At 34.4% G+C, this 20,698-nt stretch overlaps 1 protein-coding gene across 11 annotated transcripts in view; it reads left to right on the top strand.

Moving 5' to 3' along the window:
* Nucleotides 1-138: 138 nt before the first annotated feature.
* Nucleotides 139-20,698, top strand: part of RFX3 (regulatory factor X3) — a 311,425-nt gene continuing 290,865 nt past the window's right edge. For 5 of the 11 annotated variants that reach the window (XM_050762008.1, XM_050762003.1, XM_050762007.1 and 2 more), the window contains exon 1: nt 139-483. Coding sequence is in view for 3 of the 11 variants with exons in the window: in XM_050762002.1 (XP_050617959.1) it covers nt 1,704-1,725 (22 nt within the window). In the remaining 8 variants the exon portion in view is untranslated. Of the gene's footprint in view, nt 484-787; nt 1,726-2,436; nt 9,674-20,698 lie in introns of those variants that run through there. The other 6 variants (XM_050762002.1, XM_050762014.1, XM_050762011.1 and 3 more) reach the window with 5 other exon arrangements.

The raw sequence follows: 20,698 nt of genomic DNA on the forward strand, positions 1-20,698 counted from the left end.
GACTCTAAATTCTCCTGGGCTTCGCCAGCGCGTGTAGTAACGTCCCTCTGAGAGGACTCTTGGTGACCTCAGCCCCAACCAAGCATAGGCGCACCTCTTCGGAGTCCTGTGTTGGAATCCCGGCCTCGTGCCCCGTCACCCCGCCACCCCGTCCGGCTTCGGGAGCCGTCAGTCACAGCGCTGCTCCCTCCCCTTCCGGCGGCTTGGCCGGGCCCGCCTCCTCCCCTCTTCCCTCCCCCACCCCTCCCCGTGCGAGTGTCTCCCTCTCCCTCTCGCTCTCTCTCTCCCTCTCTCTCTCTCTCTTTTGTGAGTTATAGCAACCGTTGCCTTGTGAATCAAGCGCCATAGTCACCGTAGTCCTGGCGACTGTTACCCATCAACAACAACTACTCCTCTCCTCCTCCTCCTCCTCTTCCTCCTCCTCCTCCCCACCACCACCATCTCCATCACCCACCAACAACACCACAATAATCCACAGCCAAGGTGAATATTCTTCGGTCTCTACATGTGTGTGGGAGCGTGTGGCTGCGTGTGAACGCGTGTGTCCGTGCGTGTGTGTGTTCGTGTGTGCGAGCCGAGTGTGGCTGTGCAGGGGTCTCACTCCTGACACGGGGGCTGCCGCTGCGGCGCCGCCGCCGAGGGGCTCTGTTCCCCGGGCTTGTTTACAATGGACCCTGCGCGCCGCGGCTGGGTCGGGGGTGTGGGCGCCGCGCTGCCCGCCGGCCCCGGCCCTGCGCCGGCCGCACTTCAGGGATGGAGCGGGAGATTGGGGGGCTGCGAGCCGAGCGGGAGAGGGAGCCACAGTTTTCCGATGCGGATGCCGGATCTTTCCCTTAGGTCTGGTATGAGGAGAAGGGTCAGGTGAAGAGATAAGAATTTGTTCTTTCTTTAATTTTCTTCTTTTCTAACGCTGCTTGTTTCCTGCTTCTTTCAAAGCCGAAATAGACAACAGTGTGCAGGGGGGGACCCAAGAGGTGGTGTTTTGTTGTTGTTGTTGTTCACTTGTGGGGCCTTGTTATGGGTTTCGTTATTTTTATCCTCGTACGTTGGTGAACTTTTCCCACCGCCTATTCCCTTCATTTTTGCCCCTCTTTGCTTGGTGCTGAATGGGCTGCTCTTCTTTCACCATCATGAGCTTCACGGTTTTCCTTTTTCTTTTTAAAACTGTGTTTTCTTTGTGCGGCAAACAGTCTTAATATCCATTCAGCACTCTTCCCTCCCCCTCTTTCTACTCCCCCACCCCCCCACATCCCTTGCACACACACGGAAACCTGGGGCCTCTTCGTTGGGCTCTCTTTGCTGTACTGGGAAAGAGATTTTTCTTTTCTAAAGTCTGTCTCCTCTCTCTTCTTTGGGGGGTGTGTGTGTGTGTGCTTGTGATTTAAACCGGATGCACGGCATCTGTGACACTTGGGTTAGTAGTTACTGACAGTGCTTTATCCTTCATGTGGAGGTGGGAGGGGTAGTAGTGAGGTTCCGTTTCACTTTGATGATCCTCTTTCTCCGCAGTAGAGTGTTAACAATTTTCATTGTGGTTATGAGACTTTGTGATGAACAGGGAAGGGACACAAGGAGGCTTTGTGAGAACTCAGTTCACAATGTTATTTGTGACAGTTATGGTACTTTAAGAGTTTTTTTTTTTTAATCTACTCTGTTCATTTTCCTTTGAGAGTTGAAATTGAAGTCAAGTTCATAAAGAATGTATGAAGCTTCTCAACTTGAAACGTGTGTATATTTCACTTTCTTTGTGGTTAAGATCTAGGCATGTTTGTACTTAACATATTCTTTTTATTTACTTTTTGATTTTCTTTGGACAGTGACTTGAACCTGCTCAGGAGAGAGAACTTTTTCCTTTTTAAGTATTTCTTTTAAAAATTATATTTCTCTGTAGATTTGAATACTTATTAGTCCTTATGTAGTAGGTTCTTGGTTAGCGTTAACCCAGTTTTACAGATCCCCTAAATTTGTTCATTTTTTTCAGCTTAACTTTTAGTTAATAGATTTATCAATAAAGAGTTTTGAAAATGAATGTGTGCTAAAACAAATACAACGTACTATTATAGTTGCACATATTGAAGTTTTTAATTTACAGTTTTAAAATGCTTATTCAAATAGTCTTCTAACAGCAAACATATATTGATTTAACTGACAGCAGCTTGTGAATAATGTGACAGTACTAATTATTCTTGAGATTGTCAATGAGCAGGGTAGGTAATTATAATGCTATTAAGGCTAATATTTTGTAAACTAAGAGTTGGGATTTTAAAAAACTTTTTCAATTCATTTCCTTGCGATTGCTATTTTAAATGAAGACGATATTTTGTTCTGAAAGAAGTCTTTCTCAGAGTACTCAGAATTCTTTATAATTATTCCTCCCCTCCCCAAACTGGGTTCCATGCAAATCTCTAATACTAACTTGTACTTTTTTTTGTTCAGATTGAGTGTCAAATGCCTGAACACTTTTGGATGATGAAGCTCCTGGGTCCTATAAACTCTCTGAAGTTAATAGGAGTTTTGCTGTCTTGGGACAGTTTCAGACCTTATGCCATTTATATAATAGGTTTTCAGTTAAGTAAATTATATGCTGGAATGTTACAATTTAATATTTGCAGTGTCTGAGAACTTTTTTGAGGCATTTCACTCATGTATAGCTCAAGTTTTCTGTGATTTAGATTTTCATTCACAAGTTGATTTGAGAGCAGAACTTAAATTGAATTTCATTACTTTTCCATTTTTTGAAGCATATATGTGGAATAAAATCGCTATTAGAGCTGCTGTGGAATTGCTTAAATAATCAGAAACACTAAGAAATGGTAAATTTAAAAATTAAACCCAAGAGTAGATACTTAGCTTTTACTTTATTCTTTCTTAATATTTTTCCTAGAAGGGACTATATTACATATTGATACTTTCTTGTGTTTTTAGTTTTTATACTAATAGAAATTTGTAAAAGTGATCATGCTTTGAAACTAAAACTATTTTAGCAGAAGTCACTTGTAACTTGTTTTGAATAGTTAAAGATCTGTGATTCAATGTATGCCATAATGCCTCAGTGTTGTTGGTTTGTTTTGCCTGTGAATTATATAAAATGGTGTAGGCATCATACGTATACACATATTTGGCAAACTAATGAATTTCTAGAAATTTTGCATCGTTTCACAATGTTTTCATTAAATGTTGTAGTGGTGCTTAGTTTTTCTATATTATTCCTCCAGTACTCAAATAGTCCTGTACTCTACTTTGGTACTCAAATAAAAGGTTATAGTTTATAAGCTTAATATGCTTTAACCCGGAACAGTGTATTTTACCCTAAACAAATTTATTATGGTAAATTTTTTACCGTTAAAAATAGCAATTAAAAAATGAATGAATCTTAAAAGCAAGTTGGATTTTATGCATCGTTTAAATGATAATATATGTTACTTTTTGGTAACATTTTTCATTTCTTGAGAAAGTTGATATTGTGTTGGTATTCTCCCGCTGAAGAAATTAGCAGGTAGAATATAATGATTTTTGGTTTTCAGATTTTAAAGTGTGGGTATATTTGTGTGTGTGTTTGTGTTTAAATGGGTGGGCATAGCAGAAGATATGTGGCAAGAGTTACACACACACACACACACACAAACACACTTTTCCAGAACACTAATAGGAATGTTACTTTGTTCTTAGTATTCATAGTGAGAATGTGTTACAAGAAATGAGAATAGGGAAGAAGTAAACTTTAACATTTTGGAGAGGCTCCTGATTATTTTGTTTTTATGCAGAACCATTGGCTAAAAATCCTCTATTTGAGCTTAATTACTTTAAAAACAGTTTTCATAACTGAATAATTTGCCTTTAACTTTTTGGTATATATTCCCAGTGGCCATCACAAAGTATGTTTTAAATTCCTCTCTATTCAGTTACATAGTGTTCCCATATTTTGGAAATCCAAGATTAAGTGGATTTGATTAAATCTAGCTTGTTAGAGACAGATGGCTGCTTTAAACAGGTGTCACTTTCATTTTTTACTGCATTGTATTGGGACTTCCAGTGGTTGACAAAAGGGCTGTCTAAAGCAGGTGGCATCCTTTGCTTTTGTTGTTAGTAAAATCTACTTTAAGAGTTAATTATTTTCCTAGGAAAAGTTTTTTTTTTAAATAAAGTATAAGTTTTGAACTACTAAAGATTAATAATTTAACGTAACTTTTATTTCTGAATATTATTCTATTTTTAAGTTGTAGAACTTGCAGATTCTTTCACAAAACACTTATCAATTCTTATAAATAATGGTAAATTCCCTTTGAATCCAGAAAAAGTACACAGGAACATTTTACACACCCAAGTCAAACCCCAGGGCCGATTTGAATAAAGTGAAATTTGGTTAACATGACAAGTTATACTTTTGTCGTCCTTCACTGAAATAATTTTTTGACAGCATTTTTTATATGTTGGAAATAGGTATTGTTTTTGTTGGTTAAATATTTTCAAACTAAGCGTTTTCCTGACTTCATTTACTGCTATAAAGTTTATAGTGATCTTTTAAAATGATAATATTTTTAAGTATTAATGTTCAAAAATATGTACTGCAGTAAATAAAAAACTATCAACCTATTGATTTCTAAGGTTCACGTTACTGTATAATTCTGTCCTTTTCTGTGGGAATTTTATATTTCTTATAACAGATGCACCAGAGGGTGCTGTGCTGTTTGCAACATGAGATTATTATCACTAAGAATGTGAACTCACTAGAACTTTTATTTAAAGAAAAATATTTTAATTATATATGCATTGAAGCATATAATAGGCTTATTTTTTATGGAGTTTAACATACGATCTTAATTGGCACTTTTACATCAAAACCTATCTTCGTGTACTAATACATATTACCGCAACATATAACAATATAAAGATTGGTATCTTTGGCACTGTCTGAATGTCAGCATTAGTCCTATGGGCATAATGTTGATTATCTTATGTAGATATTTTAATCTTTATTTCAAAACTTAGGTTACCCTGAGAATCATACTATTTGGTGATATGTGACTTTATACTTGTTAAATTTCATATGGTTAGCATATATCAGTAATTGTACATTCTTATAACACTTTAACATGGCATAATTAGTGATATACTTTTTATTGTATAATCTTTAAAAAACTGCACTGAAAAAATAAATGGCACTGGAAAAATAAATGGCAATAGTGATTATCAGGCTAATTCATAATAAAATAGTATTAACATTATCTAGATAACTCTGGCTGGGTGTATTTGTTCACGTTTAGAATCCCAGAACTTTGGGGCTGAGGCGGAAGGATCACCTGAGGCTATGAGTTCAAGAGCAGCCTGGGCAACAAGGCCGCAAGATTTCATTTCTACAAAAAAAAGAAAAATAAAATTAGCCAGGCTTGGTGGTGTGTGCCTGTAGTCCAAGCTACTCAGGAGGCTGAGGTGAGAGAGTTGTTTAGCCCAGGAGTTTAAGGTTACAGTGGGCTGTGATCATGCTACTGCACTTCAGCCTGGGTGACAGATCAAGACCTTGTCTCAAAAAACCAAAAACAGAAACGAATGCAATCCCTACTTCACGCTGTTGGAATAGGCTGGTTTGATTGTTTAATTTGGCTCTTTATCTGAAAACTTTTAGATTCTCTGCCTTACTGTGTGCCATATACTTTTAAACTGGGAGTGATCTTATATTACTTTTTTTATTTTATTTGTTCAGTGAGAGATTTTCAGGAGAACTACTGAGTCCAATCTTGGGCTGCTTCTTGTATCATCGATTCTCTTTTCACAGCAATATATATACTCTAAAAGACATACTGAAACAGTAATATCTTCCTTAAGTAAGCTTAGAAAGACATAGTAACAGCATATAAACTTTTAAATCTTGATAATGGATTTATCTGTACTATTACACATTTTACTATAATTAATTGTGATATTTTTATAAAGTAACCTTACAAGGCATAGTAGTTCATGTGTGTTGGACTGCCTCAAAGAATCCAAAACATTTAATAAAGTAACACTATGTTTAAATACTGGTCTTGCTAAAATAGGTTAGGTATTTTTGTTTAAAAATATAGTCCTACAGTTTACCAGTTAGTTTTTGCCAGTAAGATTTTTCCTTTTTTGAAACAGGGTCTTGCTCTGTCACTCAGGCTGGAGTGCAGTGGCATAGTCATAGCTCACTGCAGCCTCGATCTCCTGGGCTCAAGTGGTCCTCCTGCTTCAGCCTCCTGAGTAGCTAGGACTACAGGCTATTGCCATCATTTTAAAATTTAAAACATTTCAATTTTTTTTTTTTTTTTTTTGTAGAGAGAAGGTCTTGTGTTGCAGGCTAGATTTTTGAAAGTGTATTTTATGACAAGTTATATTGCTTAAAAAATCTTTATTTTTGTAGTTTTTATTTCGTATCAAATGCAGAGTGCTCTTAGTGAAAACAAATCAGTTAAAAATTGAAATATATTTAGAGTATCAATAAATAGGTATAAATAGGTTTTGTTCTTTAAATAGATGGATAGAATAAGTATACTGGTGAAGAACAGGCTTTGGAGTCAGATTTCAGATAATCTCATTAGCTGTGTGACTTTGGACAAGTTATTACCTTCACTTAACCTCAGTTTTCTCATTTGAAAAATAGGATCAATCTTGCCTGCCTTATGGGGTTTTGTGAGGATTAAAGGAGATAATTTATGTAATGTACTTTGCTCAGTATTTGACACAATATGTGTTCAATACGTGTTGGCTTTATTATTAGGGAAGGCTGAGAAAATACCTATTCTAATCTTTTTGCTACCTAAGAATCCTTTGACCATTCCTTTTTTAATGAGCCCAAAAAGTTTTGAAAGACTTTGCTTACCAATCTATACTCATTAAATAATAATTATTCCTTTTCCTCCACTTTAAAAAATAAAGCACGGACAAGCTACCAATCACAGGCTTGGATTATCATTTGATAACCAGTCTTATCACACTGAATTAATAGAATGCTAGCCCAAAGTTATGTTTTAGTTTTATTCTGCAGCCTTATAATGGGTTGCTTTTACTAGGTTTGCATAACTCTCCTGGTCAAAGGATTTTAGATTAAGATCTAATGATGTAATATTTCATTATCTGTTATACTGTCATTGTTCAGTTCATTGTCCCACTTATATTTTTATTTTCATGTTAGACACGAATTATTTTAAAACAGTCTGAGCCCTGTTTATAAACTTTATACCGAATGCAGTCAGTAATGTTTAATAATGATAGTCTAGTCAGTTGTGTAAAGATGAGTTTATCAAGGAATTATTCTACATTTTTATAATACATTGCTTAGTATTGTTACTTTACTAAGGGTAGAAAAATGTGTGAGGTCACTACTTGTGTACCTACAGCAATAAATAATTTTGGCATAATTTGTCAATCCCAATCTTCAGTTGTAAAGTAACCTTGGAACATTGTTTAGTGTAATATATAATATGAAATCATAGAGGAAATATGTCACCTGTGGCTTCCTTTCATTGGATATTAAAGATGTTTAAGTAACATTTTCAAGTTGGCTGCTTAATTGTTAAAGTTGCTATTCAGTAATTTCCTTTATTTCTATATTTTTCCTGAGTATTTTCATTGAAATGAAACAGTTTTCTCATTTTAGAGTGATCTATAAATAGTTCTAATCTTTCTGAAACTGGAAATTTGATTTATATATTTCAGTTGAAAATTTACCTGATACTATATGTCTTTTCTTTTTTGCCAAAGCATTGTATGTTGTACAGATGTTTGTCTGTGTCACTCATTTCACCATTCTCCCCACTCCCGTTAAGTGTTTAGTTATGTGACCCCTTTTGCATTATTTTTGTAGATAATTAGCCCCAATGTATCAATTAGACTGACTCTTAGCTTAGCCACCTCCTCAGCTTCCTTTTGCCAGTAAATTTGACACACATTTAAAAGGAACTTTTGGGAAAACGTTAGGAAATGTGATTTGGATGGTCAGGTTATGCAGTCATACATTGCTTAATGATGTGGATATGTTCTGGGAATTACGTAGTTAGGTGATTTTATCATTGTGTGAACATCATAGAGTGTACCTAACACAAACCTAGATCGTATATCCTGCTACATGCCTACGCTGTATAGTATAGCATATTATTCTTGTCTATAAACCTGCATAGCATGTTACTGGAGTGAGTATTTGTGTATCTGAACATATCTAAACATAGAAAAGGTCATGCATTGTGTTAAGGTGTTTAGTTGGTTATGATGCCACTGAGCTAGAGGAATTTTTGAGCTCCATTATGTTGTGGGATGTGGTTTGTTGTTGACAGAAACATTATGTGGTGCGTGACTGTATGGTTATTCTTACCATTTCCAATAGTCTGTTATTGTCTTACAATTTCTACTTATCTGACTGTCCTCTCGGACAAATATATAACCTTGTTCCACTAACTGTGTAATCTGAGTGTGGTTTTGATTCATAAGGCTCCCTTCTTAGTCCTGGCTATGTGCTGGCCTCTGGCTAAGTACTTTAGGGTTAAATCTCTAGTCCATAAATATTGTGTTTGCACAATCACAGATGCCTGCCATTGCTGACTTTTAATTCCTGGATTCTTCTTTCTCACTTTTATTAGAAGCAGTAATACCCAGCTACTACTGCTTGACTTTGCTTTACAGTGCTTGGTCTAGATTTCTGGAGGTTTTTGGTAATTCCTGTTTAGGCAAAAATGAGGTATTGGGTAATAGGAGTTGAGAGTGAGGCAGCTGTCCTCAAAATAATAGTGTGTTAGTTGGTAAGAGGAGACAGATAAAATGAAAGATGATAAAAGGAGAAAGGACGAGTGACCAGGCCAAGATATAAAGGACTTCAAAAATGCTAGCCAAAGGAGGTTAAAAAGAAAATAAAGGTTCTCACTCTATTTCTAACTGTAAAGCCTTAGTGTAGTCACTTAATAGGCCTCAGCTTCTCCATCTGTAAAATGAAACAATAGGGCTGTGGGATCTCTAAAGCCCTTTCCAGTCTATGATTCTGTAGCAAGATTGACACTGGGAAAAGGGAAACATGCCAATGACATGGAGCCAGGAATTGGCATTTCCCTTGCATGTTCTCAAAGGCTAGCAAGTTGTTTGCTTATTGTTTCTTCTGATAAGAACAAGAAAGAAAGAAAACCCACAGCCTGGTACTAGCATAATGGCCATACCTATAGCAAAATCTCAGAAGGTTCCACCATTTCAATGGCTTCTGTAGAGAGCGGTGGCCAAGTGCCCTCATTTTCTCACCCACATAGGAATTAGCTGAGTCTCACAGCTTGAGTTCCTGCCGAAGCCAGCTTCTCTATGTATGTGTGCCAGACAAGTGTCTGACATTTGGGGCTCCTCCTGTCTGTTGCTCACCAATGAGATATTTAAAACAGGACATAATTTCCCAAGTATGTGGATAGGCAATTTAACAGAGAGAGAGAGAGAGCGAGAGAGAGTGCGAGAGCGAGCGAGCGCATGCGCATTCTCTTATCAGAATAAAAATTAATTTAGGTTTCTGTTGATCTTGTTTTTAAGACGTTTCTTCCCCAATTATTGAAGCTATTCAACGGGTTTTTAAGAAGTGCTAAAAATCCTGTCAAGGCCTAGACAAGCTCTGAGAGCCTTTGGACTACTTTGGTGTCCCTGGTCTGGAAAGCATTGCCATCCTCCACACTAGTCTCATATTTTTCCATCGGTAATAATTTACTGCTTTACTTTCTCTTAATATTGTTTATATTTGGATAAGCATTCTTTTAATTAAACTTTGGTAGAGAAAAATAGTCCTTTAAGAAGTATACATTTTCTTAAATTTAAATACATTTTTACTTTAATACTACTTTGGTTTGTAGACTTACCAAGATTTTAGAACATAGCAGGCTAAGAGAAGAAGCATTTTTACATTTATTCAAGATAAGTCATATATTCTGCTGTATCTCAACTCTTTTACCAGCCTAATAGGGGAGTATATTAAAGCTTAGATTGTAATTGTTGTTGCTTTAAAAAATTTATTTTTGCATGCTTTTTTACTGATTAATATAACATATTCAATTTTCTGGACTACATTCAGATTTGCATGCCTAATAGCATTTATGTACTTCAGTATAACTTTCATCTTTAAAATATATCTCATCCCCTTCCGTCTCAGTCAGCATAGTTTACTTTAATGTGCAAAACCATTTTAGAGATTCTTTGCTTGTCAGTTAAGTGTCTTCCATGTTTTAGTTGTGGAGGAATGGGGGAGGTTGCTGTAGAAGGGCAGGAAAAGCAGATACATTTAGAAATCATATCCTGTTTCTATTGTTAGACATCAGTGCATTACATATTTTCCCCAGTTAATTTTCCTGGACCATTAAGTTCTGGTGGGTGTGGGGGCTTGAGATGGGACTTAGGGGGCATGGGGAGTTGGGAGACAGAAGACTTAGGTGATCCAGTATTTCTTCCAGATTTCTTATCTGTTGAAATAGTGTGCAGAGTACAACTATTTTTGTGAAGATGGGTATTCTGTTTAATTTTGTTAGTGATTCCTTTTTTCTAAAGACTCAATATATCTGTATATATCTATCCATTTGTACATTAGTAGATGTAAAATAATATCTTTCTTTTTTAAGGAACCAGAATTTTGATTTAGTCATGTACAAATTTTAGAAAGGTAGGAATTAAAAAAAAAGACATGAGAAAATCTAGTTCATAAACAAGATAACAGCAGTGATTCCTTAAATCTACCTTTTTATGTTTTGCTTTGGATAAATGGTTTTGTGGATATATATTTTTGCATTAGAATTTAGTTTTCCCCTGATACTATTTATACTATTTTAAATAACCAAAGAGCAAAACCTATCACATCAGGCATTTGCTTATTGGCATCTGATTATATCTGATGACAGTCTCAGAGATGAATTTTGATGAAGTGTCAGTTTAAGGGTCATTAATAAAAAACATCAAAAGTTATTATATGAGTAATATGAAATTCACCTTTACAACTTTAAAAGTACAATATGTATTTTGATGTGCCATGTTGAAAACCCAACATGAAAAATCAGTACATAACATGCAAACTCATAAATTTAGATTCTTTGTTTTATAAAATGATTATATTGCATATGTCTTAAGAGCATTTTAAAATACTTTGTTTAGCTCACACTTGTAATCCCAGCACGTTGGGAGGCCGAGGTGGAAGAATCCCTTGAGCTCAGGAGTTCAAGACTAGTGTGGGCAACATAGTGAGACCCTGTTTCTACAAAAAATTAAAAAATTAGCGAGGTGCAAAGGTGCCTGCCTGTAGTACTACCCCCTCTGGACTGAGGTGGGTGGATTGCTTTAGCCCTCAAGGTGGAGGCTGTAGTGAACCCAGAACCTGGGCAACAGAGGGAAACTCTGTCTCAAACAAAACAAAACAAAACAAAACAAAACTTTGCTAAAAAAAAATTGCTTTTCAATTAGAGTGTAGTAGATATATTAAGAAAAATGGAGTTTAACTTAGATAATGTGTTTTGTGTGTGTGTATGTAGATATTTAGAAAGTCATTTTAGTTTACATTTTGCTTGGTGTTGTAGAACTATCTGTATTGTTTTTGTGCACTGATGTTTGCATTATCCATCTCTTGGAGGATCATTAGGAACATTTAGTATTTCCACCTCAGCGCTATTTTCTTGAGGCAAAGAAAATTAGGGGAACTGTTTAATGAAATTCTTTGAATGACCTTCGTGTGGTTTTGTGAGCAATTTTTAATAGTGTCTCACATTATATGATGATTTTTAGAGGCTACTTTTAGTTAATAAAGACCATGAATGTTGAAATTGAATTAAATTGTAGTTAAAGACAAAAATTGTAATTCATTCCAATTATAGAAGGTTAAGATATTGTGCTGTTGGATCAACATTTGATCTGCTTATTTTTAGAAGTCTGCTGAGTTTTGAAATGTAAAACCTTTTGAATAATATTGAATGAGTAGAGCTGTATAATAGTTGCAGGTTTATATTTCAGCAAAGATTTGAGTGCCATATGTCTTGGAAGTAAGGTGGGATTCTTTTATCTTGGAACTTGGAAAGAGATTTATTTTAGTATTTTGATTGGGTTAGGTTTGCTTGAGCATTTTTGGGGGTTGATAGAAATGCAAATGACCACAGACTGGAGATACAGATCAGAGTAATTTGTGAGAGGAGGTTATTGTAGCGATCCTGATGCAGCACTCACTTCCAGTCCTGTTGCCTGTGATAAACTTTACGGTAAAGACTTCTTTATTGAATAATGTAAGCCTCTCTATTAAAATGTGTTTTTGTTAATTTTCATTGCTGCCTGGAATTTCCTAAATGTACATTATCTGGGAGCTTTGGAAGTCCCAATTTACCTTTTGTATTATAAACCTTAGAAAGAATGCCAGTAGATGGCACCCCATGCCCAGAACAGCACCTTAATCTGAAGGAATGGGGTAGAAAATGAAGAGCAGGATCATATAATTTGAAAAACTGGAGTATGAACAGTGACTAGTACAATGTAGAGAAAAAGAAGTATCATTTCAGGGACTAAATATGAATCCCAGTTCACCATATTCTGCGTATCTGATAATAATATTGCTGTCATGACTGATGACATTTCTAATATTTGATTCAAAAACATTCTAGCAGAGACCTAAGATAATTGGATAAATTAGTCTCTAAGCTTTTGGTTTTTTATTTTGTCCTTTAGCTTTAATTTTGAATGAGGAATTAAAGGATTTATATCAATGTATATTTAGTGCAGTATTATTTTGGTTAATTTAGGAATCCTGAAATGACTTAGATTTCCATTGAGTTTTAAGGAGCATAAAGTAATGAGGGAAATGGGTTATTAGATACAAAACTGGATATTCTCAGCTATGTGGACATATTTTTTAAGGTTTCGAATTGTAGAGTGTTACAAAAAGGACATACGATATTTGGGAATCAAGAAAGATAAAAAAGGGTAGGAAGAGATACTGAAAAGTGGAGTTGAATGAAATTAGTAGAGAATTTGTAAATAAAGATAAATTAAGGTAAGATGGAAAAATCACAATATGAATGATGAAATAATTTGTTGAATGAACAATTTCTTTTTAAAATCTTTACTGTGATTTTTACCTAATGGGAGGACCCGAGGAAAAAGATTGTACCTAGCCTCTTTTTGAGTGCCACATTTGTGTTTTGTTTGTTTGTTTGTTGGAAATTATTCTAACAAGGTGCTGGGATCTTTGACTAGTATTGTATGAGGTTTGGGTATTTCTAGACATTGTATATAGAAATTAAATTGAGATGTTGCATCAGAGTTTTCTTGTACTTATTTTATTATTACAAGGTAATATATTAATATATAAAATACATAAAATTAGTATATCCAGTTGAGATATCTGATTAGTTTATCTGATATCTAAAGCATCCTACATTTGTAAAGTCAGTATATAGTAAAAAAACTGTGTCCCGTAAGTGTATGTATTCCTATAACATTTTATATTTTGGGACATTTAAAACTTATATTGGAGTAGTCTGGTAAGCTCCCATATGCCCATTACACGGATTTAACAAATTAGTACCTTCTATTGCTCTAAAGCTGTATAATTTGAGGTATTTGTTTATTGAAATAACCTTGAATCATTCTTTACTTTGTGTTGCTTTGAAAATATTTAAATCTTACGCTAAGAACAGATTCAATGTATACTTGAAAAAATGCTTGTGTTTAAAACAAAATATTTAAAAATGATTGATGTTGTTTTTTCTCTCAGCACAGCATTTCTCTTATTTATTATTTTCATTTTTGTGGGTACATGGTAATGATATATATTTATGGGGTACATGAGATATTTTGATACATGCATACAAAGCATAGTAGTCACATAAGGGTAAATGGGGTATCTATCACCTTAAGCATTTACCATTTCCTTGTGTTACACACATTCTAATTATACTTTTAGTTATTTTAAAGTGTACAATAAATTACTGTTGACTGTAGTCACCCTACAGGCACAGCATTTCTAAATCAGGAAGTTTGTTCTTGGTTTCCGGTCATATCTTTTGTTCAGTAATTGAATTCAAGGCTCCTTTACTTGAATCCTGACCCATCATTAAGAAAGGGAGAAAGTCCAGGGACAGTAGCCCGCATTTGAAGAAACCTGTGTTGAAGACTAACTCTCCAAGGGTGAAATGGGGTTATCTTTTGTCTACCATTCTTTTAACTTTGTTTGTGGGTAGATTCGAGTAAACAGTTGAGTCATTTTGTAAGTTAATGAGGGAAGAGAACTATCTTCCGCTTCTTCTGGAATATTTCCTTCAAAGTTTGCTACTCATTTTGTTTGTAATAGAACATAAAGGAAGAGACATCCAAGAGTTAATGTACTGATAGTTTATGATATCACTCAAAGCAGTTTTAATATTTTGTGATTTAGTATCTTCAGAGAATGAGGAAGTTACTTTTCTGAGTTTTTTTATTTGACTGAGGCCAGACTGGTATGAAAGAAGTTTATTTTACAATGCTAAAATCTATAGCCAAAGAAAAAATCATTATTCATGTAATAATATTATTATTACATGAAACTATTCTGTAATGAGCAGACTAGTATGTATAACAAATAGTGATTACTGGCATTTTAGTAAACAACACAAAATGTATACCTAAATCTTTTTAAAAGCTGATGTTTCCTTGTTTGAACCCAATTCAATGATTAAGATATGAAGAGGTAAATACAGTACATTAAATAAGCTTGCATTTTTTGTTTATATAATAACTTTAATTGCTAAACTTCCTTATGATCCAGAGGGTTCAGTGGAATTGTGTATGACTTAATATATTTTGAGGCAGTCTTTAAAAATGTTTCTATACAGGGTAACTAGACAAACTGAATAGTAAAGTGATACAAAAATAACCAAAGTGATATACTAATTAAATGATCTTATTTCAGAACTAAACTACTCTTTCTTTTCTCAAAGGGTTATATATAATTCTATCTGACATTAGGAAATGTCTTCATTACGTAATTCTGCCTGTTAGATCTTTATACTTTTCAAAAGTAGATAGAAGATACAGTGTATGAAGAAAACACCAGTATAAAGTTTAATGAGCCAAACAATATGTGAATAAAACATAAATGGAACCCTGCAAAACAAAGGATTATAGAATGTATATGTTAATTTCAGAAATATTTATAGATTTCCTTATGCATTTAATGCAATATCAATTTCAACATTTATAGTAACTTTTTCTGTGCTTTCTATTAGATACCTTGTACTTAAAATCAAAGTATAATTTTATTTGGCTTTTTATTATTTTACATTCTGTTTAGTATCAGTGAAAGCACAGGCATTTTTATTCTAGTGTTTCTAAGTTGTTTAGTTTTTAATTGGACCACTACTACATTTGTGTTATAGTATATAATTTAAAAATCAGCCATTTTCAGGGTGGGGATAATAATATTGACCCACATATTCTATGCTTGAGTAACTCCCCAATAACTTAATGCTCTAATTTGGAAGAACACTGTCTCTTCACATTTAAAGGAGAGTTTTGTTTGTTGCTTTTTTTTTTTTGCAAGAAATGATCTGTATTTTATAAACTGACCCTGTTTGCATAGCAGCTAAGGTTTTGTGTCTGGAACCTCAAATCCCCTATGATGAGTATCTTTCTTTCTCAGTGGCCAACTTCAGCCTTTCTTCCTATCTCTACTTATTTTACTGCCATATTCCTCTGTCCCTTTACTGTGTCTGGCCCTGCACAGCAGACCAAAAGAGACAGCCGTGGGACTACAGCAGATTAGAGAGGTGAAAAGGTCTCTCACTAGAGTTACACTTGTTTCCAAATGGCCCAAATATATAGGATTTCAGTAGAGACATAATTAGAATGTTTTATTTGAGTCAGATTTTTTTAGTTGGAATGGACTTGGGAGGTTATCAAGTTGAACCCCCTCCTTCCTCCTCCCCACTTATTTTACAGGTAAGAAAACTGAGGGTAAGTGACTTGTACAATGACATAGAACATCAGAATTAGGACTGTCGAACTCCAGCCTCCACACTCCTTGACAAATGTTCTTAGGGCTAATACAAAGCTTTTTTTTGAAGGCAAACAACTCAAATGTACTGCCTTTAGTGTTTAAAATACCTGTTTATCTATAATTTTGAGCTCCGTATTTTTTCTAGAAAAAGCAAGTTTATAAATCTGCATTCAAAATTTGCATAAATATTGTTTTAATTATTTCCAACTATAATTTTTGGTATGTGGATTATTTTATTTTAGAATGACGTAGAAATAAAATTTAAAAATGTTTTCCAAACCATAAGTAGGCTTTATGTTAAGGAGAAATGCCATACTTGTTAGGTTTTTTAAAAAAGAAAAATATTACATATTTAATTCCTATTATTTGTATTTCCTCTTGTTGGGAATTAATGGTGTATGTCATAATCAGTGTATTAGTGTAAATAATTTTCAGTCCTAGTATGCGTGTCTTTACTTTTTTGATGAGGGTAAAGGTGCTTTTAATTATTTTAAGAATTTTTGTAAAAATTCATTTATTATGAATTTTAAAAATGGAAATGTTTGTTCTTGTAGGTCACTCTCTTGTGGAACAAAAGTAAAATACTGGCAGCTGATGTAGGTGGAACAAGCTGAGACTTGCTCAGCTGGGCTTTAAAAGTGTGGCAGCACTCTTAAGTAGCAGTGAACGAACAGAAGGAATATATGAACAAACTGCCCTTTATTCCATAGCAACCAGACGCAATACCAGAAACTATGCTATTATCTGATTTTTTATTTTCTTAAGCTGAGTTTTTGGAAGGTTATGTTGTTTACTTTTTAATAGTATGGGACTGTGGCAGGAATTGTAATTACCAAGATTTTGTCTAATTGTTTCTCTCTCTCTCCTCTCTGTCTCTGTGTGTGTGTGTATGTGTGTGTCTGTTTTACAATTAGAAGTAAATCAGTGAGCTCAGGCTTGAATTTAGTTTCGATATTGTGCTAAAGATGAACAATTTGAGCCCTAACTCTGTTAATTATTTGAAACAGTCCGTTTAAGAGAAACCAAGAATATGACACTGAACTTCCCAATGTAACCTGATGCTCTCTGCAGCCTCATTTGTGGTAACAAATCTGAAAGGATACATTTATATAAAACAGGAGTATGTTTCCTGTGGGGGAAAACCACTTGTCATTTGCTTTTAACAAGGTGTAAATCCCCACAGATAAACCTTCTTGTAAAACTGTTCCCTTTGGATTTAACCTCACCTTCAATAAAAAGGGAGATGCAATAAACAGAAGTATGATGAAATATTAGTTAGCTCTTGCATTTTTTGTCTAGAAGTTCCTCATTTTTATTCTTTATCATTTTTAAAAATTTAATGCTGCTGTTTCAGATGAATTGAGAGAGTCAGAATGTAATGCATTACATTCATTTTGCTTTCTGTTAATGAAATTGTTTTTAGCAGAGAGATCTAAATAATATACTTTTAGATTGAACTGTATTTCTGATGTATTGGCATATATACTGGCTCATAAATTAGAATGGAAAATACAAATATTGAAAGTGTAATTCAAATGAATAGAAAGTGCTAAATACTTGCAAGTCTTAAATTGAGATTTGAATATAGAGATTGAGTTACCAGAGTAACTAAATACTAGACTGCTATATTTGTTGGATGTACAGAGAAGGAAACTCAAATATGGAATGTGGTCTTAATGTCTTACGAATTTGTAATCTAGATACATTTTTACTTAACTTTTAAATTCGGATTAATAGAATCCTCTAAAAAGAAGGTTTTTTTTGAATTTTTAGAAATAGCTCAGAGTTTTATGTTTCCGTCTGTCAGAATCTTTTCAGGATTCCTCATTGCTTCTTCATCAGAGTCGTTTAAGAAATATTTTTTTTCATAGTGTCCCACAGAACAACCACAGTCTTTGCTGTTAGGAAGCTTACAGTCTCATGTCCATTTTCAAACTAGCATTTCATGACTCTTCTCCGTACTTCCCCTTTTCTGACCAGTCTACATTTCGTTGTCTGTGGGATCTGCATTTGTGAATTCAACCAGCTGAGGATGGGAAACACTTGAAAAAAGACAACAATAAATAACAACACAACAATAAAAAAAAGTGAATATAGTATAACAACTATTTACATAGCACTTACATTGTATTAGGAATTATAATCTAGAGATGATTTAAAGTATACACAGGAGGATGTGTACAGGCTATACACAAATACTATGCTATTTTTTATAAAAGAGAGTTGGGCACCCTTTTTTAAGATGGGGCTCCTGGAACCAATTCCCCATGGTTATGGAGGGACAACTGTATTATGTATTGGTTAAGAGAATGAAATTCAAAATGAACAGCCCTGGTTGTGAATTCTAGCTCTGCTACTGACTAGCAGTTTAATGTTAGGCAGATTACTTGCATTCTGTGAAATAGGATTAATAAAATCAACCTGAAAAGATTGTTTCAAAGATTATAGTATATGACATAATCAAAATAGCACTGTGTCTGACACATAAGTATTTAATAAATGGCAATTGCTATTATTATCCTATATGGTCTCCTGAATTCTGCCTTGTCATTTCTTTTCTCTAAAACTTGGTTCTCATCCTTTATTCTACTTAGAATGTGTTTTCTACCCTGCGTAAATTAATCTCTTCTGAAATTTGAGTGGTCCCTAACTTGATGGGTTCATTTCTAGTAATTTCTTATTATCTCTGCTAATTGGAAATTGTGATTTAGATTTTTGTTTGTTCAGTTGTAAATGCTTAATCTTTCTAAATTGTTTGTAAGCTTACTGAGGGCAGAAGACTCCATAATCAAGATTTTTGAACTCAGCATGAGACCCAGTGTCTTTTTCTAGTAGAAACAATGAATAGTTGTTTAAGCTTCAAATTGCTGATTTCGAATCTCTGATGAAAGTTTAGAAAACACATTTAACTGTTTAAAAATTTTGTCTAGTTCTGATTTTACAATGACCTTTCAAGCAATGCAGTTTTATTGTTATTATTTCCATTGGATTTATTTACTTCCTTTTTTTTTTTTTTCCAAAATGAATTTAATGGCTTGAAGGCATGAATTTTGAATATTTCTTCAAATAGAGGATCATGTAGCTGGCAGTAGATTGGGCTGACCTTAATCCAGGTCTTTTTCTTCTTTTCAAATGACATTTTGTCACCTCATTCTGTATTTTTATGTATAAATTTCTCTATATACGAAATGCTAGACTCACTTACCTATATACAGATATAATTCCAGACTTGTTTGGATTTTCTTAGTATCCAACAAGACTAATATTTTACTTTCAGAAGTTGGGGAATGCCGTTTAGGATTCTATACCTTATTTCTATTTTCTAGTTGTGACAGGGTGCAGGAATTCCTTAATATAGGAGAGACATGGGGCATTATGGGAACCTTGCTTTGGGGGACTACTTTGAATATCCTAAACCTCTTGGGTTTTTCCTTCTGCTGCCTAACTTTCTTGTGCCTGCTGGGATGTCAAAAGTAAAGGATCTGGACTTGAGTTCCAGGGTTACACCAAGGCAGCCGGTATCAGAATGCCAGTATCAGTATCAAGGCAGGTAATATCAGAATGGAATTACTATGGAAGTGAGATCCATGTTTGCATTTGTGATAGTTTAATTAGGGTTGTACTATGCAAAGGTATGAATATCTGCCTTTATGTCTACTACAGAGATTTTACCCTAAAAAACTTAAAAAAAAACCCCAAAAAACAAAAAACAGAGTTGTCATTCATGATTCTACCCAGCCCTCATTTTAATCAGTGTGTTTTCATTGTATACCATCTCTCGAGATGATGAGTTGCTGAATTTAGTGCCATTTGTGAAGCCATCTTAACCTCTTTTTCAGACTTAAGGAGTGCTCTTCAATTTCTGTAAGTTTTAATATACATGCTCATTTCACTTTTTAAAAATTATTTCATTCAATTCTTGAGCAAATATTGGCACATAAAGTAGGGGCTAAGAAGTGAACTGCTGTGAAGGATACAGGAATGAATAAACCTGATCATTCTTCAAGGGCCTCTGCCCTTGAAGGAACTCATAGTCAAACAATTGGGGATGAGGGAGAGAGAAAATAAATGAGTATGTATTATAATAGATAGTTGTCAATGCTATGGAAAAAACATGTGAGAAGCAGGGGGATAGAGAGTGTAAATGATATGTAAATGATGGGGGTGGAGAAGGTTGTAATTTTAAATAGGGTGATTAAGAACACCTTGCAGGTAAGGTAACATTTGAACAAAGACCTGAAAGAAGGAAGTTTTGGGTATGTCTTCAAATGTGGCTTTGTATATTTATAATATTGATACTTTGATAGCTGCTGGCCTTCCTTTTATATTAAAGAGTCCTAATTTTTACATCTGTCCTCACAGAGCACTTTTTGCCTTTCTCTTTGCCTCCTTTTATCATTTTTATATGCCTTTCCCTGATATATATATATATATATATATATATAGAGAGAGAGAGAGAGAGAGAGAGAGAGAGAGAGAGAGATGTATTGACCAAAACTAAGGAATCGATCAGATTGATACACTTTCAAAATTAAATTCTTGAAGTCCACCCTACCTTCTTCCAAGTTGGAGGCTCTTCGGAAACACTTAAAAAATTGAATATCATGTACACATGAAGTGTTAAAAGTAAAAATCACAATAATAGGCAAATAGAAATTAGAGTTAGCCAGACTGCTAATTTGGTTGGTTATACACTTAGTTTACTTATGGCTAATTTAAATTGGACAG

Source organism: Macaca thibetana, chromosome 15 (genome assembly GCF_024542745.1).
Source record: "Macaca thibetana thibetana isolate TM-01 chromosome 15, ASM2454274v1, whole genome shotgun sequence".
NCBI classification, from domain to species: domain Eukaryota; kingdom Metazoa; phylum Chordata; class Mammalia; order Primates; family Cercopithecidae; genus Macaca; species Macaca thibetana.